At 49.6% G+C, this 26,351-nt stretch overlaps 1 protein-coding gene across 1 annotated transcript in view; it reads right to left on the reverse strand.

The window, feature by feature from the left end:
* LOC135549591 (3-hydroxyisobutyrate dehydrogenase, mitochondrial-like) overlaps nt 1-26,351 on the reverse strand; it is a 38,849-nt gene that overhangs the window by 4,220 nt on the left and 8,278 nt on the right. Inside the window, exons 4-6 of the mRNA XM_064979688.1 lie at nt 26,150-26,271; nt 11,669-11,802; nt 11,461-11,537 (exon numbers count right to left, since the gene is read on the reverse strand). Coding sequence (XP_064835760.1) covers nt 11,461-11,537; nt 11,669-11,802; nt 26,150-26,271 — 333 coding nt within the window. The remainder of the gene's footprint in view (nt 1-11,460; nt 11,538-11,668; nt 11,803-26,149; nt 26,272-26,351) is intronic.

Genomic DNA, 26,351 nt, shown 5'->3' on the forward strand with positions numbered 1-26,351 from the left:
ACCACACCACGCCTCCACACTACACCACACCACGCCTCCACACTACACCACACCACGCCTCCACACAACACCACGCCTCCACACAACACCACGCCTCCACACAACACCACGCCTCCACACTACACCACGCCTCCACACTAAACCACGCCTCCACACTAAACCACGCCTCCACACTAAACCACGCCTCCACACTAAACCACATCACACAACGCCTCTACACAACACAACGCCTCTACACAACACAACGCCTCCACACAGCGCCTCCACACTCCACCACAACGCGCCTCCACACTCCACCACAACGCGCCTCCACACTCCACCACAACGCGCCTCCACCACAACGCGCCTCCAACACAACGCGCCTCCAACACAACGCGCCTCCAACACAACGCGCCTCCAACACAACGCGCCTCCAACACAACGCGCCTCCAACACAACGCGCCTCCACCACAACGCCCCTCCACACTCCACCACAACGCCCCTCCACACTCCACCACAACGCCCCTCAACACTCCACCACAACGCCCCTCCACACTCCACCACAACGCCCCTCCACACTCCACCACAAAGCGCCTCCACACTCCACCACAACGCGCCTCCACACTCCACCACAACGCGCCTCCACACTCCACCACAACGCGCCTCCACCACAACGCGCCTCCAACACAACGCGCCTCCAACACAACGCGCCTCCAACACAACGCGCCTCCAACACAACGCGCCTCCAACACAACGCGCCTCCACCACAACGCCCCTCCACACTCCACCACAACGCCCCTCCACACTCCACCACAACGCCCCTCAACACTCCACCACAACGCCCCTCCACACTCCACCACAACGCCCCTCCACACTCCACCACAAAGCGCCTCCACACTCCACCACAACGCGCCTCCACACCACAACACTAAATCACGCTTCCACACCACAACACGCCTCCACACCACGCCTCCACACTCCGCCTCCACCACGACGCGCCTCCACACTCCACCACGACGCGCCTCCACAACACGCCTCCACACTAAACCACAACACGCCTCCACACTAAACCACACCACGCCTCCACACTCCACCACGACGCGCCTCCACGACGCGCCTCCACACTCCACTACAACGCGCCTCCATACTCCACCACACCTCCACAACGCGCCTCCACACTCCACCACGACGCGCCTCCACAGTCCACCACGACGCGCCTCCACACTCCACCACGACGCGCCTCCACACTCCACCACGACGCGCCTCCACACTCCACCACGACGCGCCTCCACACTCCACCACGACGCGCCTCCACACTCCACCACGACGCGCCTCCACACTCCACCACAACACGCCTCCACACTAAACCACACCACGCCTCCACACTCCACCACGACGCGCCTCCACAACGCGTCTCCACACTCCACCACGACGCGCCTCCACACTCCACCACGACGCGCCTCCACACTCCACCACGACGCGCCTCCACACTCCACCACGACGCGCCTCCACACTCCACCACAACACGCCTCCACACTAAACCACAACACGCCTCCACACTAAACCACACCACGCCTCCACACTCCACCACGACGCGCCTCCACAACGCGCCTCCATACTCCACCACACCTCCACAACGCGCCTCCACACTCCACCACAACGCGCCTCCACACTCCACCACAACGCGCCTCCACACTCCACCACAACGCGCCTCCACACTCCACCACAACGCGCCTCCACACTCCACCACAACGCGCCTCCACACTCCACCACAACGCGCCTCCACACTCCACCACAACGCGCCTCCACAACACGCCTCCACACTAAACCACAACACGCCTCCACACTAAACCACACCACGCCTCCACACTCCACCACGACGCGCCTCCACGACGCGCCTCCATACTCCACCACACCTCCACAACGCGCCTCCACACTCCACCACGACGCGCCTCCACACTCCACCACGACGCGCCTCCACACTCCACCACGACGCGCCTCCACACTCCACCACGACGCGCCTCCACACTCCACCACAACACGCCTCCACACTAAACCACAACACGCCTCCACACTAAACCACACCACGCCTCCACACTCCACCACGACGCGCCTCCACAACGCGCCTCCATACTCCACCACACCTCCACAACGCGCCTCCACACTCCACCACAACGCGCCTCCACACTCCACCACAACGCGCTCCACACTCCACCACAACGCGCCTCCACACTCCACCACAACGCGCCTCCACACTCCACCACAACGCGCCTCCACACTCCACCACAACGCGCCTCCACACTCCACCACAACGCGCCCACACTCCACCACAACGCGCCTCCACACTCCACCACAACGCGCCTCCACACTCCACCACAACGCGCCTCCACACTCCACCACAACGCGCCTCCACACTCCACCACAACGCGCCTCCACACTCCACCACAACGCGCCTCCACACTCCACCACGACGCGCCTCCACACTCCACCACGACGCGCCTCCATACTACACCACGACGCGCCTCCACACTACACCACGACGCGCCTCCACACTACACCACGACGCGCCTCCACACTACACCACGACGCGCCTCCACGACGCGCCTCCACACTCCACCACAACGCGCCTCCATACTACACCACACCTCCACAACGCGCCTCCACATTACAACGCGCCTCCACACTCCACCACAACGCGGCTCATTTACATTTACATTTAAGTCATTTGGCAGACGCTCTTATCCAGAGCGACTTACAAATTGGTGAATTCACCTTATGACATCCAGTGGAACAGCCACTTTACAATAGTGCATCTAAATCATTTAAGGGGGGGGGGGGTGAGAAGGATTACTTTATCCTATCCTAGGTATTCCTTAAAGAGGTGGGGTTTCAGGTGTCTCCGGAAGACTCCACCACAACGCGCCTCCACCACGACGCGCCTCCACACTCCACCACAACGCGCCTCCACACTCCACCACAACGCCCCTCCACACTCCACCACAACGCCCCTCCACACTCCACCACAACGCCCCTCCACACTCCACCACAACGCCCCTCCACACCACGCCTCCACACTCCACCACGACGCGCCTCCACACTCCACCACGACGCGCCTCCACAACACGCCTCCACAATAAACCACAACACGCCTCCACCACGACGCGCCTCCACGACGCGCCTCCACACTCCACCACAACGCGCCTCCATACTACATCACACCTCCACAACGCGCCTCCACACTCCACCTCCACAACGCGCCTCCACACTCCACACTCCACCACGACGCGCCTCCACACTCCACCACGACGCGCTCCACACTCCACCACGACGCGCCTCCACACTCCACCACGACGCGCCTCCACACTCCACCACGACGCGCCTCCACACTCCACCACGACGCGCCTCCACACTCCACCACGACGCGCCTCCACACTCCACCACGACGCGCCTCCACACTCCACCACGACGCGCCTCCACACTACACCACGACGCGCCTCCACACTCCACCACGACGCGCCCACACTACACCACGACGCGCCTCCACACTACACCACGACGCGCCTCCACACTACACCACGACGCGCCTCCACGACGCGCCTCCACACTACACCACGACGCGCCTCCACACTACACCACGACGCGCCTCCACACTCCTCCATACTACACCACACCTCCACGACGCGCCTCCACACTCCACCACAACGCGCCTCCATACTACACCACACCTCCACAACGCGCCTCCACACTCCACCTCCACAACGCGCTCCACACTCCACCTCCACAACGCGCCTCCACACTCCACCTCCACAACGCGCCTCCACACTCCACCTCCACAACGCGCCTCCACACTCCACCTCCACAACGCGCCTCCACACTCCACCTCCACAACGCGCCTCCACACTCCACCTCCACAACGCGCCTCCACGACGCGCCTCCACACTCCACCACGACGCGCCTCCACACTCCACCACGACGCGCCTCCACACTCCACCACGACGCGCCTCCACACTACACCACGACGCGCCTCCACACTACACCACGACGCGCCTCCACACTACACCACGACGCGCCTCCACACTCCTCCATACTACACCACACCTCCACAACGCGCCTCCACACTACAACGCGCCTCCACACTACACCACAACGCGCCTCCACACTACACCACAACGCGCCTCCACACTACACCACAACGCGCCTCCACCACAACGCGCCTCCACACTACACCACAACGCGCCTCCATACTCCACCACAAGGCACCTTCACACTAAATCGCGCCTCCACACTCCACCACAACGCGCCTCCACACTACACCACAAGGCGCCTTCACACAACACGCCTCCACACTAAATCGCGCCTCCACTCCACCACAACGCGCCTCCACAACACAATGCGCCTCCATACTCCACCACAACGCGCCTCCATACTCCACCACAACGTGCCTCCATACTCCACCACAAGGCGCCTTCACACAACACGCCTCCACACTCCACCACAACGCGCCTCCACCACAACGCGCCTCCACCACAACGCGCCTCCACCACAACGCGCCTCCACACAAAACCACAGCTCCACACTAAACCACACCTCCACACTAAACCACACTAAACCACAACGCCTCCACACTACACCACGCCTCCACAGTAAATCACAACACGCCTCCATACTACACAACACGCCTCCATACTACACCACAACACGCCTCCATGCAACGCGCCTCCATACTCCACCACAACGCGCCTCCACAATACGCCTCCATACTACACCACACCTCCACAACACGCCTCCACACTAAACCACAACACGCCTCCACACTACACTAAATCACGCCTCCACACCACGCCTCCACACCACGCCGCGCCTCCACACTCCACCACGACGCGCCTCCACACTCCACCATACTACACCACACCTCCACAACACGCCTCCACACTAAACCACAACACGCCTCCACCACCACACTAAATCGCGCCTCCACACTACACCACAACGCGCCTCCACAACACAACGCGCCTCCATACTCCACCACAACGCGCCTCCATACTCCACCACAACGCGCCTCTATACTCCACCACAAGGCGCCTTCACACAACACGCCTCCACACTAAATCGCACCTCCACACTCCACCACAACGCGCCTCCACCACAACCGCCTCCACCACAACGCGCCTCCACACTAAACCACACCTCCACACTAAACCACAACACGCCTCCATACTACACAACACGCCTCCATACAACGCGCCTCCATACAACGCGCCTCCACCACAACGCGCCTCCATACTCCACCACAACGCGCCTCCATACTCCACCACAACGCGCCTCCATACTCCACCACAACGCGCCTCCATACTCCACCACAACGCGCCTCCATACTCCACCACAACGCGCCTCCATACTCCACCACAACGCGCTCCATACTCCACCACAACGCGCCTCCATACTCCACCACAACGCGCCTCCATACTCCACCACAACGCGCCTCCATACTCCACCACAACGCGCCTCCATACTCCACCACAACGCGCCTCCATACTCCACCACAACGCGCCTCCATACTCCACCACAACGCGCCTCCATACTCCACCACAACGCGCCTCCATACTCCACCACAACGCGCCTCCATACTCCACCACAACGCGCCTCCATACTCCACCACAACGCGCCTCCATACTCCACCACAACGCGCCTCCATACTCCACCACAACGCGCCTCCATACTCCACCACAACGCGCCTCCATACTCCACCACAACGCGCCTCCATACTCCACCACAACGCGCCTCCATACTCCACCACAACGCGCCTCCATACTCCACCACAACGCGCCTCCATACTCCACCACAACGCGCCTCCATACTCCACCACAACGCGCCTCCATACTCCACCACAACGCGCCTCCATACTCCACCACAACGCGCCTCCATACTCCACCACAACGCGCCTCCATACTCCACCACAACGCGCCTCCATACTACACCACAACACGCCTCCATACTACACCACAACACGCCAAAGCAATAGAAAAAGGGAAGGGGAGAAGTGTTAGTTTCTAAGCGTCTGGGTCTGGTGAGTAGTGCTAGTCGTTATATTGTAACAGTTTAAAGACAGTGTAAAGTTGGCCACATGAATCCCTGGCAGCCTCACCCTGGCGGAGCTTCTAGGACAATAACTCTTCTGCTCTCAATATCACCATTAAACCATCATGGCTCCTTAAGGACAGAATACGGGCTTCCTAAGCTAGTCCTCCCTCCCTCTTCTTTCCTCGTTCCCTCCCTCCACCTGGCTCTCATTCTAGCATTACTACCACAGTCTTTATTAGTTGTCTACTAACTAATTAAGACTGGGCCATTTACTCTCAACGTATTTTCCACTCACAAAATGTCTCTCTCCTTTTTTTCCTCCCTTTCTTTCCTCAGCCTCTCCCGGCTTGGTTTGTAGTTCCTCTCGGTCTCTCCCGGCTTGGTTTGTAGTTCCTCTCGGTCTCTCCCGGCTTGGTTTGTAGTTCCTCTCGGTCTCTCCCGGCTTGGTTTGTAGTTTCTCTCGGTCTCTCCCGGCTTGGTTTGTAGTTCCTCTCGGTCTCTCCCGGCTTGGTTTGTAGTTCCTCTCGGTCTCTCCCAGCTTGGTTTGTAGTTCCTCTCGGTCTCTCCCGGCTTGGTTTGTAGTTTCTCTCGGTCTCTCCCGGCTTGGTTTGTAGTTCCTCTCGGTCTCTCCCGGCTTGGTTTGTAGTTCCTCTCGGTCTCTCCCGGCTTGGTTTGTAGTTCCTCTCGGTCTCTCCCGGCTTGGTTTGTAGTTCCTCTCGGTCTCTCCCGGCTTGGTTTGTAGTTCCTCTCGGTCTCTCCCGGCTTGGTTTGTAGTTTCTCTCGGTCTCTCCCGGCTTGGTTTGTAGTTTCTCTCGGTCTCTCCCGGCTTGGTTTGTAGTTCCTCTCGGTCTCTCCCGGCTTGGTTTGTAGTTCCTCTCGGTCTCTCCCGGCTTGGTTTGTAGTTCCTCTCGGTCTCTCCCGGCTTGGTTTGTAGTTCCTCTCGGTCTCTCCCGGCTTGGTTTGTAGTTCCTCTCGGTCTCTCCCGGCTTGGTTTGTAGTTCCTCTCGGTCTCTCCCGGCTTGGTTTGTAGTTCCTCTCGGTCTCTCCCGGCTTGGTTTGTAGTTCCTCTCGGTCTCTCCCGGCTTGGTTTGTAGTTCCTCTCGGTCTCTCCCGGCTTGGTTTGTAGTTTCTCTCGGTCTCTCCCGGCTTGGTTTGTAGTTTCTCTCCGTCTCGGGTTTTAGAGTGGTATGGAAATGTGGGATAAGTGATACTGTGTGTTGTTTTTAATGGAAGTCTCAGTCATGATGGCTTTTTCATTGTATGTCTGTATACTGCTGCCCCAATCCTTCACTCCCCCTCCTCTCCTTCCATCGCTCCATCCTGCCTCAGCCGACGCCTCCCTGTCTAAGGGTGACATATGTTTGACATCATCCACCCCCCTTTGGCGCTCACACACACACACACACACACAGAGTCTCTTCCAGTGCCTGTGTTCTGGGTCAGCATCTGAAAAGGTTATTGGCTGCTCTACAATAAAGAGCGTCGGAGCACAGATTGTTTGTTACAGTGGCCAAATACGTTGATTGACATGGAGCTGTTGTTCTCTGTTTAACAATAAATCAATCAATGAACCTCCCTCTCCTATCACACACACCCTATCCTGGTAATTAGCCATGAGCCATCCTCCCTCTCCTATCACACACACCCTATCCTGGTAATTAGCCACGAGCCATCCTCCCTCTCCTATCACACACACCCTATCCTGGTAATTAGCCACGAGCCCTCCTCCCTTTCCTATCACAGTCGTGGTTAGTAGCCACGAGCCCTACTGCCTTCCCTATCACAGTCGTGGTTAGTAGCCACGAGCCCTCCTGCCTTTCCTATCACAGTCGTGGTTAGTAGCCACGAGCCCTCCTGCCTTTCCTATCACAGTCGTGGTTAGTAGCCACGAGCCCTCCTGCTTTTCCTATCACAGTCCTGATTATTAGCCACGAGCCCTCCTCCCTCTCCTATCACAGTCCTGGTTAGTAGCCATGAGCCCTCCTGCCTTTCCTATCACAGTCGTGGTTAGTAGCCATGAGCCCCCCTGCCTTTCCGATCACAGTCCTGGTTATTAGCCATGAGCCCCCCTCCCTATCACAGTCCTGGTTAGTAGCTATGAGCCCCCCTGCCTCTCCTATCACAGTCGTGGTTAGTAGCCATGAGCCCCCCTCCCTATCACAGTCCTGGTTAGTAGCCATGAGCCCCCCTGCCTCTCCTATCACAGTCGTGGTTAGTAGCCATGAGCCCCCCTGCCTCTCCTATCACAGTCGTGGTTAGTAGCCATGAGCCCCCCTGCCTTTCCTATCATAGTCCTGGTTATTAGCCATGAGCCCCCCTGCCTTTCCTATCACAGTTGTGGTTAGTAGCCATGAGCCCCCCTGCCTTTCCTATCACAGTTGTGGTTAGTAGCCATGAGCCCCCCTGCCTTTCCTATCACAGTCGTGGTTAGTAGCCATGAGCCCCCCTGCCTCTCCTATCACAGTCCTGGTTAGTAGCCATGAGCCCCCCTCCCTATCACAGTCCTGGTTATTAGCCATGAGCCCCCCTCCCAATCACAGTCCTGGTTATTAGCCATGAGCCCCCCTGCCTCTCCTATCACAGTCCTGGTTAGTAGCCATGAGCCCCCCTCCCTATCACAGTCCTGGTTAGTAGCCATGAGCCCCCTTCCCTATCACAGTCCTGGTTAGTAGCCATGAGCCCCCTTCCCTATCACAGTCCTGGTTAGTAGCTATGAGCCCCCCTCCCTATCACAGTCCTGGTTAGTAGCCATGAGCCCCCCTGCCTTTCCTAACACAGTCCTGGTTAGTAGCTATGAGCCCCCCTGCCTTTCCTAACACAGTCCTGGTTAGTAGCCATGAGCCCCCCTGCCTTTCCTAACACAGTCCTGGTTAGTAGCTATGAGCCCCCTGCCTTTCCTATCACAGTCCTGGTTAGTAGCCATGAGCCCCCCTGCCTTTCCTAACACAGTCCTGGTTAGTAGCTATGAGCCCCCTGCCTTTCCTATCACAGTCCTGGTTATTAGCCTTAATGCCAGTGTTGTTCTTTAGCGGTGCTGTCAATTTTCATGGAGAAGAGGACATGTCACCCTTTAACAGGATTGACACACACACACACACACACACACACCACACACACGGCAGAGCAATGCCATCACAGCTAAAAGTGAAACAAATGCTATAGCTATGAAAAAGAAAACAGTTGAGACAAAGGGGGGGGGGGGGGCAAAGGTAAAACGCTAGAAGGGGGGCTTGTTGTTGTGTCATGTGCAGCAGGTGGAGGTAATTGATGATATTAACTGTCTGGTTCATTACCATTAGCTTTAATTTCTTCTCTAAACCACAGGAGAGGACGCACGCTCAACATGTATTACTAGACAGGTAACAAGTCCATCTTTAATCTCTCTTGAACATATGCTCTCTCCACACACACACACACACACACACACACACACACACACACACACACACACACACACACACACACACACACACACACACACACACACACACACACACACACACACACACACAGAGAGAGAGAATGTAACTGTATATGTATTTATGCCTCCTCCTCTCCTCAGCATCCTCATTAAAAGCAGGGCTGCTCCTCAGACAGACTGTTAGATAGGAGCCAGAGAAGAAACAGACCAGAGGGAGTGGGGGATGGAAAGAGAGCACGAGAGAAAGAAATGGATAGAAAATAAATGTTACAAATAAAGAGAAACACAGGGAGGAGAAACTGAAGGGAGAGAGAAAACCTGAGGGGAAAAACAGAGACTATGACAAAGGTAGTGTTTGTGTGGTTAGAATTGTAATTCAGGGCCATTCTCTGATCTAAGGGAACGTCATGCTCTGTCAGAGACGGGCCCAACCTTCCATCTGAAATCAACAAATTAGCTGTGTGGATGGGACAGGCAGCATGCGTGTGTGTGCATGTGTGCGTGCGTGGACAGGTATTGGAAAGGGCAGCTCTAGCAGGCCCTACTCCAGCATGATAAAATGTTATTACTGTTTTCCTTTAAATTGGCTCTGAGCAGGTGTGTCTCGGTGTCTGTGTCCGTGTGTACTCCATGTACATGTGTTTGCAGTCTGCATGTGTGTGTGTGTGTGTGTGTGTGTGTGGGTAGGTGTGTAGGGGTAGGTGTGTATATGTGTAGGTGTGTGTGTGGGTAGGTGTGTAGGGATAGGTGTGTATGTGTGTAGGTGTGTGTGTGTGTGGGTAGGTGTGTAGGGGTAGGTATGTGTGTGTGTAGGTGTGTGTGTGTGTGTGGATAGCTTTGTGTGTAGCGGGAACAGTGGTGTGGGGTGTAAATCTGTGTTGCTCTTTTAATGTCTCCATATTTCAGAGGCCTAGTGTGGGGATTTATGCCCCTCCGTCTCCCCACAGACAAATCAGCTGATCTAATACAGCTGCACTACAAACACACAGGACACAAGTACACACACACACACAGTACGTACACAATGCACCCGAGGCAAATACAGCACACACATTTGATACAGTACTGGGTACACTAATCATATGACCGTGTATACATGAGCACATACAACTAACACACAGAAAATACACCGTCACACACACTGCTTGACTTGAGGCCAGACACACCAGAGAGGGAAATAGATGGATCCTTTACAACCCTAATAACAGCAGCAGCAATAGCAGGGCAGTGGGATGGGGAATGTAGTTTTACAGTCTTATCCACTGAGGCAGTGTCAGGGATATGTAGTTTGTAAGCAGGGCTGGTTTGTCAGGGCTGGGAACAGTGCATGCTGGGATAAGTAGTTTGTAAGCTGCAGCTGGTTGTGCCTAGGCTGCATTAAGAGCTCAACCAGTGGATGTAAATGAGAGTCTCTACCCCCTCCTTACTCTCTTGCTACCTCTGACAGGTCTGTTACTGGGTGGTCTGACCCCCTCATCAGTCTCTTGCTACCTCTGACAGGTCTGAGACTGAATGGTCTGACCCCCTCATCAGTCTCTTGCTACCTCTGACAGGTCTGATACTGGGTGGTCTGACCCCCTCATCAGTCTCTTGCTACCTCTGACAGGTCTGAGACTGGGTGGTCTGACCCCCTCATCAGTCTCTTGCTACCTCTGACAGGTCTGAGACTGGGTGGTCTGACCCCCTTATCAGTCTCTTGCTACCCCTGACAGGTCTGATACTGGGTGGTCTGACCCCCTTATCAGTCTCTTGCTACCCCTGACAGGTCTGAGACTGAATGGTCCCCCCCACCAACTATCCTCCTCTGTCTCTTTGCCCCATCTCAAAAACACAATGCAAAATCAACAGTAAAATATCCAGCACACAGATCCAGTTGGTGACCTGGTAAAGACATGGTCAGGTAAATCACAGTGAGACACTGAAGGTGAATAGAAGTGACTCCAACAGATCTAGGCTGGCTAACAAGTAGTGGACTCTACCTGATTCCGAGGTTCATGGTCTCTGCAGTCCCGATCATCCCAATCGCTAACAGCATGTTGTTACAGATCTTCGCTGCCTGTGAGACAAAAAAGCTGAATTATTCAAATATGTTTCTGTGAGAGTGACCAAGTGTACAATAGTGTTTGAGTGTATGAAAATGGTACATTTGTATGCAAACTTGTAAGTACACTAGAGTGCGTTAGTTACCTGTCCTGTGCCAACCTGTCCGCAGTACACTACGTTAGCTCCCATACAGGTGAGGAGTTCCTGTGCTGCAGTGTACTCCTCCTCAACCCCCCCTACCATGAAGGTAAGCTTAGCCAAGCTGGCTGCTCCCACACCTACAACAGACAATACATGGTCACGTCACACTAGTGTTGAACGATATACTGAAACATCTGTACTCTTTAGATACTAGAACATGAAAAGCAGTCCAGTCGTGGAATTTATTTTTATTTTCGGTACTTGTCTCACGGATCATGTCCATCAGAGCAGCCGATGTCCACTTATAGCATGAGCGTGCCTGCTCCAATCATTCCACACAGACGTTAACACACTTGAAATTGCGACACGGCATATAGAAATGCTGAAACTTAATTACTGTTCGCAAAACAATGTCCATACAGAATAGAACACTTCACATTGAAAGAGGATACTGGTACCTTCCAGCTAACTTCCCTTGCTAGCTTACAGCTGAAGCTAACATCAAATCATTACCCGAGTACTTTGTTTGTGATAACATGCAGAAGCATAAATAAAAATAGGCTGATTTCAAAGCTGATTGACAGCAAAACTTTCAGTCAGTCTCACACATCTCTCCCAAAGATGATTTATTTCCTAAATGTGTGTGAATACTGGGCTCTGATTGGCCACCTTGCCTTGAATGACGTCATTACAGATCAAATCAAATTCCATCGGTCGCATACACATATTTATCAGATGTTATTGGTCACATATTTATCAGATGTTATTGGTCACATGTATCAGATGTTATTGCGGGTGAAGCGAAATTCTTGTGTTCCGATCCTCAACAGTGCAGTAACATCTAACACACACAAATCTAAAAAAGTTCAATAATGTCATTAAGAAATATAGAAATATATTAGGATGAGCAATGTCGGGGACCGGAGTGTGGGTGTGTGTACCAGTAAAACTTTTGGACACACCGAGTCATTCAAGGGTTTTTCTGTATTTGTACCTTTTTCCACATTGTAGAATAATAGTGAAGACATCAAAATGATGAAATAACATGTATGCAATCATTAAGTAACCAAAAAAAGTGCTAAACTAATCTAAATATTTTTGAGATTCTTCAAAATAGCCACACTTTGTCTTGATGACAGCTTTGCACACTCCTGGCATTCTCTCAACCAGCTTCATGAGGTAGTCACCTAGAATGCATTTCAATTAACAGGTGTGCCTTGTTAAAAGCAAATATGGAATTTATTTCCTTCTTAATGTGTTTGAGCAATCCGTTGTGTTGTTACACGGTAGAGGTGGTAATCGACCAAGTCCATATTATGTCAAGAAGGTCAGTCAATCTGGAAAATTGAGAACTTTGAAAGTTTCTTCAAGTGCAGTCGCAAAAACCATCAAGCGCTATGATGAATCTGTAATTAATGTTGATGTTGAGTCAGTCTTAGTCGTGCAACTTTACATGTAACCAAGATGTTTTGTGCACTATTTCTCAAGTGAAAAAATTTGCATGAAAACAAGTCGCTGAATGACGACAAATACTTAATTGAAGAATCCCTACCGTTCTAATTATTAATATATTTTTATCTAACTAGGCAAGTCAGTTAAGAACAAAGTCTTATTTTCAATGATGGCCTAGGAACAGTGAGTTAACTGCCTTGTTCAGGGGAAGAACGACAGATTTTTACCTTGTCAGCTCGGGGATTTGAGCTTGCAACCTTTGGGTTACTAGTCCAACGCTCTAACCACTAGGCTACCTGCACCCCTAATTGACCGGTCGCCTACAAAGGGGTGTCTGAACTTGGACTTGGCTCAGGAAATAATGTGCACATGAACAGCTACCAACGACAGCCTTATTTAATCCCAAAAACATCACGTCTCATGACATTGTTGCCAGAAAGCTCTCAGGACAAGTGCACGACTCCTCAATAGCAGTAAGATTATTTTGTTTGGTCTATGGAGCTGTGATAGTTCATTTGTAGAGACATCACAATCTTTTCTGCTCTGGGAAAAAAATTGGTGTGTCTTGATAGGACAGGAGTGTAGAGAGCGGCACACCAGAGGGACGGGGAAGTCTTTAAAAGCCGATTGTCCCCATCATCCTGCACACGACCCCCATGGGTCTCCATACTCCTTACGCCACCCATTTCTCCTTCACACACAACTATACCCCACCACCAAAACCAGGCCGACAGCTGTGCCTGAGGCTACACCCCTAGAAACACCCCCCCGGGGGTATCAGTGACAGCCGTGAGGGGTAATTAACTTTACACTTTATCATGTTCAATTAGGCCTCACACACACACACACTCCCCCATCCCTCCCAGTGCCTGATGGCTTAAGGAGCGTTCCATGTTTTTAGCAAGGACCTCTCCACCCCCCAACGGGTCCTGAAGACACAGATAGATGACCAGAAACGTGCCAGATTGTTTTTAACAGTTTTAATTCTGTGTTAATCTGAGGCGGAACCCTCGCTCCCAAATCTCATCTGCCACAGCCCGGCCCCTTAATATACCATTGATTAACCCCTAATCATACATCTGTGCGCACGACCGCAGGCAGGCAGGCAAATTGTTGGTAGCTGTAAGTATTCAACGAGCACAACTCTTCCATACTGTAATCCTAGTGATAGGTAAACAAATGAAAAGCACCACCATCATCATGCTGTGCGTTGTAACTGGACAGGACAGTGTCCCCTACACTGCATCTCACAACACCACAGGAGCACTACGCCAGGCGACACTGTTAGAGGAGTGTATCAACAGTCTTAGTAATGTGTGTGTGTGTGTGTGTGTGAGAAATCAGTCTTCAGGGTGCTGTGTAGCTCTAATGAAAGGCCTCTTGATGGTGAAGGCCTAATCATGTTGCTGTTAATAATTAAAGAGGAATTAGAAGGGAGAGAAAATAGCTGAAACTACACAACTAGAAGAGGAGAGTAGAGGAGGAGAGGACAGAGTGGAGGAAAGGAAAGAGAGGACAGAGTGGGGGAGAGGAAAGGACAGAGTGGGGGAGAGGAAAGGAGAGAGTGGGGGAGAGGAAAGGAGAGAGTGGGGGAGAGGAAAGGAGAGAGTGGGGGAGAGGAAAGGAGAGAGTGGGGGAGAGGACAGGAGAGAGTGGGGGAGAGGACAGAGTGGGGGAGAGGACAGAGTGGGGGAGAGGACAGAGTGGGGGAGAGGACAGAGTGGGGGAGAGGACAGAGAATAGATGAAACTACACAACCAGAAGGAGCGGAGGAGAGGAGAGAGAGTTGAGGAGAGGACAGGAGAGAGAGGGGGGGAAAATAGATGAAACTACACAACTAGAAGAGGAGAGTGGAGGAGAGGAGAGAGAGAGAAAATAGCAGAGGGGGAGAGGAGAGATGGCAGAGAAGAGGAGAGTGGGGAGCAGAGGCTTAATGTGTTTAGGGGGCAGGAGCAGAGATGGGAGAGTGGGGGGATGGGGCTTTATGGAAAGAGTGACTGATGTACACAGTCACTGAGTTGACCGTACTGTTCCCTGTATGCTGTTGTCCTTAGGGTAATGCATGTATACATTACCCCAGCTATCCCACTCTTACTACCCTCTCTCGGACTGATAATTAGCCGTCTGTCTGTGCGCGCGCTGCAGCAGTGACAGCCTGTCAGGCCACATAATGAACCCAGTCCATACCGCAGCAGCTGACTATGGTGCACAACACACGGTCAACTCACACATAGGTCTTACATAACACATTGAGAGAGAAGGCTCTATCTTAGAGAAAGACTGAGCAATCAAGAGAATAGAGATTTTCTGAATCCAATCACCATGCATACAACACATCAACAGTCACACTAATAAGGCCAATATAATGCTGACAGAACCAAAGCCAAGCAGCATTGTAAACTTCCACTGGTTCATTAGACTGGGGACAGGATCACTAAAGAGAAGACTATTGATATCACAGTCAACATGCTGATCAATATACATCTCTACACATGGAGAGGAGGAGATAAAGAGAGCAGGAGAGAGAGGAGAGAGGGGAGAAATAGCAGAGGGGAGAGGAGATATGGCAGAGAGAGGAGAGTGGGGGGCAGAGGGAAAAACAGATGGAAGGAAAGAACGAGAAATATGAGAACAAGAGATTGGGGGAGTGAGAGAGAGAGCAGCGGAATACTTTGTCCACTCCTTCCCCCCCCCCACCACCCCCCTCTCAGATGAACTAATCACCCATAATAAGCTCCTCTGATCTGTAGTGGATTTCTAGAAGTAGTGACAGAGGGATGATGAACAGTGCATGAAGAAGAATAACATCATTAGCATAACAGAGAAGGGGAGAGAGTGTGTCTTCTTGCAAATGTGTGTGTGTGTGTGTGTGTGTGTGTGTATAGGGGCGTCCCGTGGTCCGGTCGGTCCTGTCAGAGACGGATTAAACATGAATCCTAATGAGGCTGTAGGGGCATTGGGGAACACGTTGGGAACGTCACCATGTCCCGCCCTGTCCTATCCATTTCACAGGAAAATGACACTCCTGCATTGTTATAAACGCAACGCATTGCCCCCCAGGGCTAGCTGACGTACATATGCCCAGAGAGAGAAAGAGGGTGAGAAACAGAGAGATAAACTAAGGGGGAGAGAAAATGTATAGTAAGGTAGTGGGAGTGAGTGGCAAAGACAGAGACCAGGATAGCTGTGCCTCTGATCTCTGAGAAACAATTCCCTTGGGAAAGGGCAGACTAGAGTCCCTCTTATCATGTTCCAGGGACAAGTTATGGTTGGCCAACATAAAACCCAGAGACCCAGTGGAACTAGCCTGACCACAGTTCAACCACGGTGAGCTGGCATTGATATTAATGACCGTTAGAGAGAGGGGCCAGCCAAAGCCACTCCTCATCTAACATGGTGAGAGATAGTCACTAAATCTATGTGGGAGGCTGGGGACAAAGATATATCCTTTCCTTGTTTCCTCTCCTTCAAGGAGAGAAAGCATCTCAATACCCTAGAGGTTTCCTTTCCTTGTCTCCTCTACGTCAAGGAAAGAGGGTGAGCTGGGGTGAGACGGGGAAGGGAGATCAGCGCAAACTCTGGTTTCTGTCGTGTTCTAACGAGAGCTGAATTCATTTGCACTTTTTTAATTACAGACAAATAATTAACTGAAGCGATTCATTATAGTCTTATAGCCTTTTAAATTGGAGCCCTTTTTGGAAGCGGTCGGTCTGTGTGTGTGTCTCTCCATCTGTTTTTGTATGTGTGCATCTTTGTGTAAATCGGTCTTGTGTCTAAGCATTACGGACAGGTGAAGATCCCAAACTTGGCCGTGGTGGAGACATCAGCTGGGGCTTCTGAGGTAATATCCACAGGGTTACGAGGCTCGTGTAAAGCACTACGCACTTTAATTGACGGTAGGGTTAAAATAAACTACATTATGAAGGCTGTACAAACACACACACACACACACACACACCACGGTGGCTTTTCCCACGCTGTAGTAGTGAATGACGCATTTGAATGTGAGCCACACTGCAGCTCTTTTCCCTGGGGTTGAGTGGCTGGTTCCTAAAGTAACGCTCGTAACACTTTACCATCTTCATGACACCATTATAACCCTTCATTTCCTTCAATGACAGTATAATCTACCGTGTTGGTGTAGAACCATTCACAGGTTACAGACAGTGCCTTGCTGATTCTACCAGAGTACCTGCAAGGCAAAGTGCTGGAATTCAGGTCTTCGTAGATGCAGGAGTCCTAATTCAATTTGAAGAGGAAAACGGGCAGACAATACAAACAGTTACAGCTGAAGTGGGAAGTTTACATACACCTGAGCCAAATACATTTAAACTCAGTTTTTCACAACTCCTGACATTTAATCATAGTAAAAGTTCCAGTCTTAGGTCAGTTAGGATCACCACTTTATTTTAAGAATGTGAAAAGTCAGAAAAATAGTAGAGAGAATGATTTATTTCAGCTTTAATTTATTTCATCGCATTCTCAGTGGATCAGAAGTTTACATACACTCAATTAGTATTTGGTAGCATTGCCTTTAAATTGTTTAACTTGGGGCAAACATTTCAGGTAGTCTTCCACAAGCTTCCCACAATAAGTTGGGTGAATTTTGGCCCATTCCTCCTGACAGAGCTGATGTAACGGTGTCAGGTTTGTAGGCCTCCTTGCTCACAAATGCTTTTTCAGTTCTGCCAACACATTTTCTATAGGATTGATGTCAGGGCTTTGTGATGGCCACTCCAATACCTTGACTTTCTTGTCCTTAAGCCATTTTGCCACAACTGTGGATGTGTGCTTGGGGTCATTGTCCATTTGGAAGAATCATTTGCAACCAAGCTTTAACTTCCTGACTGATGTCTTGAGATGTTGCTTCAATATACCCACATAATTTTCCATCCTCATCATGCCATCTATTTTGTGAAGTACACCAGTCCCTCCTGCAGCAAAGCACCCCCACAACATGATGCTGCCACCCCCGCGCTTCACGGTTGGGATGGTGTTCTTCGGCTTGCAAGCCTCCCCCTTTTTCCTCCTAACATATCGATGGTCATTATGGCCAAACAGTTCTATTCTTGTTTCATCAGACTAGAAGACATTTCTCCAAAACGTACGAACTTTGTCCCCATTTGCAGTTGCAAACTGCTTTTTTTAAGGCGGTTTTATAGCAGTGGCTTCTTCCTTGCTGAGCGGCCTTTCACGTTATGTGAAGGACTCGTTTTACTGTGGATATAGATACTTTGGTACCCGTTTCCTCCAGCATCTTCACAAGGTCCTTTGCTGTTGTTCTGGGATTGATTTGCACTTTTCGCCACTAAGTACGTTCATCTTTGAAACAGAATGTGTCTCCTTTCTGAGTGTTATGACGGCTGCGTGATCCCATGGTGTTTATACTTGTTCATCTGTACAAACAATATTACACGTGATACCTTCAGGCGTTTCGAAATTGCTTCCAAGGATGAACCAGACTTGTGGAAGTCAACAAAAAAACTTCTTGGCTGATTTCTTTTGATTTTCCCATGATGTCAAGCAAAGAGGCACTGAGTTTGAAGGTAGCCTTGAAATACACCCACAGGTACACCTCCAATTGACTCAAATTATGTCAATTTGCCTACCAGAAGCTTCTAAAGCCATGACATTTTCTGGAATTTTCCAAGCTGTTTAAAGGCACAGTCAAGTTAGTGTATGTAAACTTCTGACCCACGAATTGTGATAGTGTTAATAAGTGAAATAATCTGTCTGTAAACAATTGTTGAAAAAAATGTCGTGTCATGCACAAAGTAGATGTCCTAACCGACTTGCCAAAACAATAGTTTGTTAACAAGAAATTTGTGGAGTGGTTGAAAAATGAGTCTTAATGACTCCAACCGAAGTGTATGCAAACTTCCCACTTCAACTGTATATTCTTGGTTTAACTACTGGAAATCTAAAAGGTGGCCTTTGTTCTAATATCATCTTAATGGCAGAACTTTTCACTGAGTTAAAGGCCTAAACAATACGACACCATTTGTAACATTACATTAACTTTCCTTCGTCCCCAACCCCCTGGGAAGACAGACTGTTTACAGGTCTTCAGTGCAGCCTTCAGTGCGGCCTCATGTATTCCAGTGATATAATTAGACCCAATGGGAGATTTTTCTCAAACAAATTAAAAACCCAAACAAGAGCCATAAAAACTTGATGGATATCAAGTAAATAACTGAAATGGAGTTAGAAGAGGGACAGAGTGCTAACCAAAATCACACCACACACACACACATAAAAAATCTGCACTTTCAACAGTTTATCTGCCCAAGTCACTAATGCCAGTCCTTTATTTTAAAAACAGTCTTTATCTGCTGTGCTAACGAGCTCAAGCCTGAGAACCACCCCACACTGACATGCACACACAGACAAACATCATGAAAACACCCCCAGAGACTGTAGCAGACAGGGATAAAGGGGGAAGAGAATGCAACAGACAATGTTTCTTCATTGACCAGTACCCTGACCATCATAATCCTTATCAGAGCCTGATCCATTCCATGAGGGAGAGTGGTCAATGCAAGGAGACAGAACAGAGATCATTCCAGAATCAATCCTCCCTGTGGCCCAAAGCAGACCCGTTGAGTCCCCCCCCCACCCCACGGTCTCTTAAGATGAGTGACATATAGGGAGGGGTTTAGGAGAATTTGATGGACAGAGCCTTATCGTACAACTGGACAAACACCAGCTGACAAATAGGCCTACACACCCACAGAGAAGGACATCACACAGCTCACGCGCAGTGTTGAGAGGGACAATCCCCCAGCTGCTGTGGGTCTGCTTCCATCTGGACTCCAGGCTAGAACCCCACCCCTTAGTCCCCTGCTCTCACCCTTACCTCCATTTCCCCCTCCCCTCATCCCTCTCTTGCCCCCTTAACCAGCCTCCCCCTGGTCCCACTAGTGAAGGGCTTGTTATGCTAATCTAGCAAGTCCAGTGCTAGTTAAAGCATCTGCATACTAGGTTGGGTTTGCTCCTATCAGAACGCAGCTGGGCGAACGTCTGTACCTCGCATACCCCCTCAAAAGACCTTCGCTTGAAAAAGAAGAAACAAGCGGCAATAGTACTGTTTGTCCCTCTTGAGACACCGTAGTCAGTATAAGTATACACTTAATCAAAATAGAAATCTGTAATTCATTTTGAAGTTTTTGCTATGGAGGTCTTAGTCGCTCAATTTGACATCCAAGATGTTTGGTGAAGTATTTCTCAAGGGAAAATCTGTGCATGAAAACTAGTCGTCTCTCGCTGAATGGCAACAGTTCATTGAAAAATCCCAACTGTTGACAAATCACAGAGGAAGGGGGTGTAGACTTCGGCTACCAAACTTCAGCTTGCCTCAGGAAAATTGTTGCGTGCACAAAGAGCCCCCAAAAAACATGCCGAAGACCAAAACAAAGAAAAACAATATATGCAGTATATATTTAGTTGGTCATCACTGCACTGACAGCAGGCCCAGCCAGCTACCCACGGCAGTAAAACCTCCTCGGCCCAGCTCTCTCTCAATCCCTACCCTAGAACCTTGGAACCTTAACATGCCTTCTTTTGGCCAATGGTTAGCTGTGGCAATTTGCTTGTGGCTTCTGGTGACTGCAGAATGTAATAGGCTACACGGTACGGTTCCCAGTGTTTTCCACAAGTACACAGAGTAGCCAGCCAAATAGAAAGAAAGTGGGGGTCCGGGGTTGTTCGCTCACCTGGGTTCAACATTTTGTTGCAGAAGGAGCTCTATTGGTGGCCTCTGATGCATTCTAATGTCTGGACTCCATCTGAAAGACTTCACCTCCCAGACTGGGAACATGTGTTGTAGAATTGTGTAGAACAGGTATTCCCACTGGGGTACACCAAATAAAAATCTGATTCACATTGAAGAAAAATAACACACACACACAAAAGTTTGGGGTCACTTAAAAATGTGCTTGATATTGAAAGAAAAGCACTTTTTTGTCCATTAAAATAACATCAAATTGATCTGAAATACAGTGTAGACACAGTTAATGTTATAAATGACTATTGTAGCTGGAAAATCAGATTTTTTAATGGAATATCTACATAGGCATTTATCAGCAGATTTCCTCTGACCAGTGGCTATGTTGTTGGAAATTGCTCCCAAGGATGAACCAGACTTGTGGAGGTCTACAAAAAATGGATGCCCAAATTAATCTTTTCTTTTTGGCCAGTCTGAGATATGGGTTTTTCTTTGCAACTCTGCCTAGACGGCCAGCATCCCAGAGTCACCTCTTCACTGTTGACATTGAGACTGGTGTTTTGCGGGTGCTATTTAATGAAGCTGCCAGTTGAGGACTTGTGAAGTGTCTGTTTCTCAAACTAGGTACTTGTGCCGGTACTCAGCTCCGTTGAGCTCCTGCCCAAGTCAAACACTGCTTCTTATCCCTTGAACAAATAGCCTACAGCTGTGTCTGTCCCAAGCTCACTGGCAGGGAAACACAGAGGGCCCAGAATATTTTATACAAGTTCGTTCTTCGGGGCTGGACCCAACTTAAAAGTTGATATGATGTTTCAAGTGCGTTGCAAACAGGCCATGTGTAGCCATCAAGATTTAAAGGATATTTATTTATAGCAAGATATTTTCTACCTGCAGCCTGCAATGTTTTTATTTGCTGGCTTTGTGTAGTTGGCAATGGCAATAGAAGTTAATTGAAGATTTGTATAATTTTTATTTAGATGTTGATATAATTGATTAACCACATGACAATGATTGAGATATAAAGACTTGAAACTTTGGCGAAAATGTGCATATGAAAACCATAACTAGTACGCAGATCGATTGAAATGGTCAGATAAATTGGCATTCAACATGAGAAAGGTTGCAGACTCCTCGTGTAGCCTGCTACCGGCAACTTCAGGAGAGTAATAGCAGAACCTGCGAAAGTCAGCAGGACCGAGAAGAGAATAGTTGGGTCAGGTTAAGTTCTGGTTATCTAGATCTCTGGCGCACTCGAGGCATGTTTCCTATTTAATCAAACTGTAAGCTGAAAGCGTTAGACAAGCTCAGTGCTTATAGTTGATATAGACACACATAGGGTGTGTCTATATACAGAAAAATACACATTTAAACATTTTGACCAATCGATTGGTGGAAAGAATAGACGACTTTTGGTCGACCAAGATTATTTATGTTGGATACAGCCCAAGCCAGGACTCCCAGCGGTTGGCTATGTGAAACACGCAAAATAAATTAAATATGCCAGAAAACAATAATTAGACTTAGTCGTGGATTTCAACTTCGCCTAATTAACGCAAATTCACGAGCTTCATGCTCTTTCCATCTGTGTAAAAAAAAATTGGACTCCAACCACAATGCACACAAATTGTAACGGGAGGCAGGACAAACAGCAGATTGCGTTTTCCTGTCATTGCTGGCATTGTGACTGACAGGTGCCTATCCTATCAATAGATTACTAGAAGATGCAGATTGTTCATTCTAGTATAATCGAACAAGTAGCAGCAGTAAAAGAAACGGCTGAAACTAGATCCCCTACATCCTGGTCTTAACAAGATGGGGAGGGGGAACTGTCGGGGGAGGTTCTTTTCTGCACTGTTTCACCAATCCAGCAGATGTGTAGGAGGAGTTAAGATGGAGTGTCTCCTTGTTAATGTCCAAAGCGGAAGTCAAGTCACAGGCTCTATTTCCATTTTCCCTGAAAACTGGAACATCATTATAGCGGGAAAGGGCTCGACGACCTAGAGAATTTAAACTTTTAAATGAAAAGTAGCTTAGTTAATTTGAAGTGGAAAAAGTAGCCTGCTGAAAATGAGTATTTAACCTGATGAAACACAGCAAACGTGTGCAGTCTGAGACAAACTGTATACAAACACATTAAGCTCCCACGGTCACACCAAACTTAACGCAGTGACGTCCCTTTAACACACACACACACACACAGTGTTGTTCTCAGCGTTGGGAAAACAATGAATGGCTTCTAAAGACTTAAAGTCGCCGTCCGTTAGCGATGTGGCGGCCCACTGACGGAATACAAGACGCAGGCATGCTGGGTAATTACCGCTAACGACCCCGCTGCTCGTTAGCTGCTGCCCCTATTTCTGCTATCGCCTTGCCAACAGCCTGGGCTCGTGACGTCAGAGCCTGTTTTGTTGTGGGTCTAGTTTGAATGCGGACAGTTAACAACACCAGACAGTGGTGAAAGTGTGTATTTTAGAGTGTGCTTGTTTGTGTGTACAGTAAGTGACTATGTGCAGTGTGTGTGTGTGTGTGGGTGAAAGAGTATCTATGCCAGGACATAGCAGGCAGGGCTAGGCCAGACAACTGGTCAGTAAGAGCAAGACCGGCAGAGAGAGGGAAGGGAAAGAAAGATGTTTTTTTTGATTGTAGTTTTTTTAACAAGTGTATTACTCCTCGTCTCAGACCCCAGGAGAAACTGCCAAACCCCTATTGACGCACTCGAGGTGGGAACCAAACACACACACACACTTAAAAACACACTACCTCATTTACCACAGGATTAATTTTGAATAAAAAGAATATCTAAATTAAAAAAACTATAAAACCCCAAAAGCACAGGAAGTCTCTGTCTGTGAGGATGCTTGAGTGTCTGAAGTGACTGAAAATCTTAATGATCTTTGCATGAATCTGTGTGTGTGTGTTTGAGTGCTTAAAATAGCGTAGCTACCATATTATATATCATAAGCATTACCTCAAACAGAAATATGTGTGTTAGGGGTCAATGCATGTCAGTGTGTGTGTGTGCGTGCGTGTGTGCATTGGCAACTTCATAAGGAAAAAGATTCTGCTGGGACCTCCAGTCAAAAATGCCTAAAGTTGGAGTGTGTGTGTGTGTTACTGTCGTTAGATCTGGATCTGATATCAAGAGATCACAAGAAACAGTAGGGACCGTCTCTAACAAACACAGACATACTACATACACCTTGTAATTGATTGATGAATTAAGGTCACTAACTGGTAAATAACTCCCTTCACCTGGTTGTCTAGGACTTAATTGAAAGGAAAAACCTGCAGACACTAGGCCTTCCATGGAATGAGTCTGACACCCTGCTCCACATAAATACATATGGCTCCCTATTGGGGTAGAGTGCCACCTCCTGGACAAACGCAGCATGTCAAATCCCCTCCCCCACTATCGGTCAGAGAAGCCCTCACAACACAACACACACTGGGATGTCTGAGGTTTACCCTCCACCTCCTGACCTCTCCCTCAGTCTTCTCCTCCCCATGTTCAGCTTATCACCAATGGGCTACTTTCATCCTCAGCAAGGGGGTTAGAGGCCAGTTCTGTTAGGATCTGTGTATGAGATTTAGATAGTGGGCGGTCAAGTGCGTGTGTGTTCGTGTCTGAACTTAGAAGTGTGTTCGTGCTGTCAGGGGTCTGTGGGGCTCAGGCCAGAGGGAGCATGTAAATCATTGGCCATTCCAGAGCAGTAAACCAGGCTTTGCTAAGAGCCCAGAGAAGAAGTGAGTAAACACTGTGCTTTTTTGTGTAGGTGTGTGTGTGTGTGTGTGTGTGTCTCTCTGTGTGTGTGTAACAGGCTTAGTTAAGAGCCCGGAGAGGAAGGGTCTTCACAGGTCTGCACTCACTAACTACAGCCTGTCTACACTGCAGACGCCAGCATGTAAACACACAGAGGGTGTGTGTGTGTGTGTGTGTGTGTGTGTGTGTGTGTGTGTGTGTGTGTGTGTGTGTGTGTGTGTGTGTGTGTGTGTGTGTGTGTGTGTGTGTGTGAGAGAGGGAGTGTTTTGTGTGAGGAATGTGTGTGAGAAAACGAGTGTTGCCAGACAAGCTTACGACCACAGTGTAGGCTGTTGGGGACCGTCAAAAAGTGAATCTGCAGAAATGTGAATCAGTCGTATTTGTACGTGTGTGTGCCCCCCGGTTGGTCTGGCCGAGGTGAGAGGGAGTTTTACAGCTACTCGTCTCATCTCCCCTCTCACTCCCTGTGGGGCCAGTTTCTCTGGTCTTCATCTACATGAAAGGCACTGACAAGAGATACCCGCCATTACGGCTCCATCAACATCAAAAACCCTGACACGGTATTCTCCATTACGGCTCCATCAACATCAAAAACCCTGACACGGTATTCTCCATTACGGCTCCATCAACATCAAAAACCCTGACACGGTATTCTCCATTACGGCTCCATCAACATCAAAAACCCTGACACGGTATTCTCCATTACGGCTCCATCAACATCAAAGACCCTGACACGGTAGTCTCTGTTACGGCTCCATCAACATCAAAAACCCTGACACGGTATTCTCCATTACGGCTCCATCAACATCAAAAACCCTGACACGGTATTCTCCATTATGGCTCAAGCTATTAAGGAGAACGCTGTCCTGTGCATCAGATTGACCACTTAAAACCTTAACCTTGCCTTTAAGACCCAGTCTACACTGACTACCAAGGGTGGTCACTGTCTGGCTAGAATGGGGGGAGGAAGTACAGCGTGGAACACACATCTGAATTCAACTACCAACCCTGTTTTGTACCAGCTCAGGTATTGTATTCATTGATGCACACTGTAGAGAAAAGTTGGGAGGGAAAAAACGAGCGTGTCTTATTGGACAAGTTCAGGTCGTTTTTACCAGTTCCGCCCCGTTTGCCTATTTAATTCCTAGGATATTGATTAGACAATGTTTCCATCGAGCCTTAAATATGTTGCCATTTAACAGGATCAATTTCCACCAGCTGTTGATCTGTCGCCGGTGTACCGTCAGTGGCCTGTAGCCTACATACGGTTTCATTATATAGCACCAGAGTCTATAAACACAAGCACTATATCTATAGATACACATAGGAGTATATGACATGGTTAGCATTACTGCAAAAGCTCTACAGTTGATGTGTTTGTGTCCAAGGTGAAATGAAGACTAGAGAGTGTATCATGTCTATCCAGAGACTGAACCACCAGTAGGCCAGAAACAGGAAAAGTAAAACCTTTCTTTGGACATGGCTAGAAGACTGACAGTACGTGATCGCCATAGCAACAGAATGTTGACATCCCAAACCCGTCCCTTACCTCCTGACACGGGAGCGTCCATGAACACGGCGCCCATCTTCTCGGCGGCGAGGGCCATTTCCTTGGAGACGGAGGGGTCGATGGTGGAGGAATCGATGAGCAGCGTTCCCTTCTTCACTTTCCTGAGAAAGAAGAACATTGTTTTTGCCATTGAGATCCTTGGGACGGCCCTACTCTAAACCCTAACCTCTACCGTAACCTA

The sequence above is a fragment of the Oncorhynchus masou genome, chromosome 12 (assembly GCF_036934945.1).
Source record: "Oncorhynchus masou masou isolate Uvic2021 chromosome 12, UVic_Omas_1.1, whole genome shotgun sequence".
Lineage (NCBI taxonomy): Eukaryota > Metazoa > Chordata > Actinopteri > Salmoniformes > Salmonidae > Oncorhynchus > Oncorhynchus masou.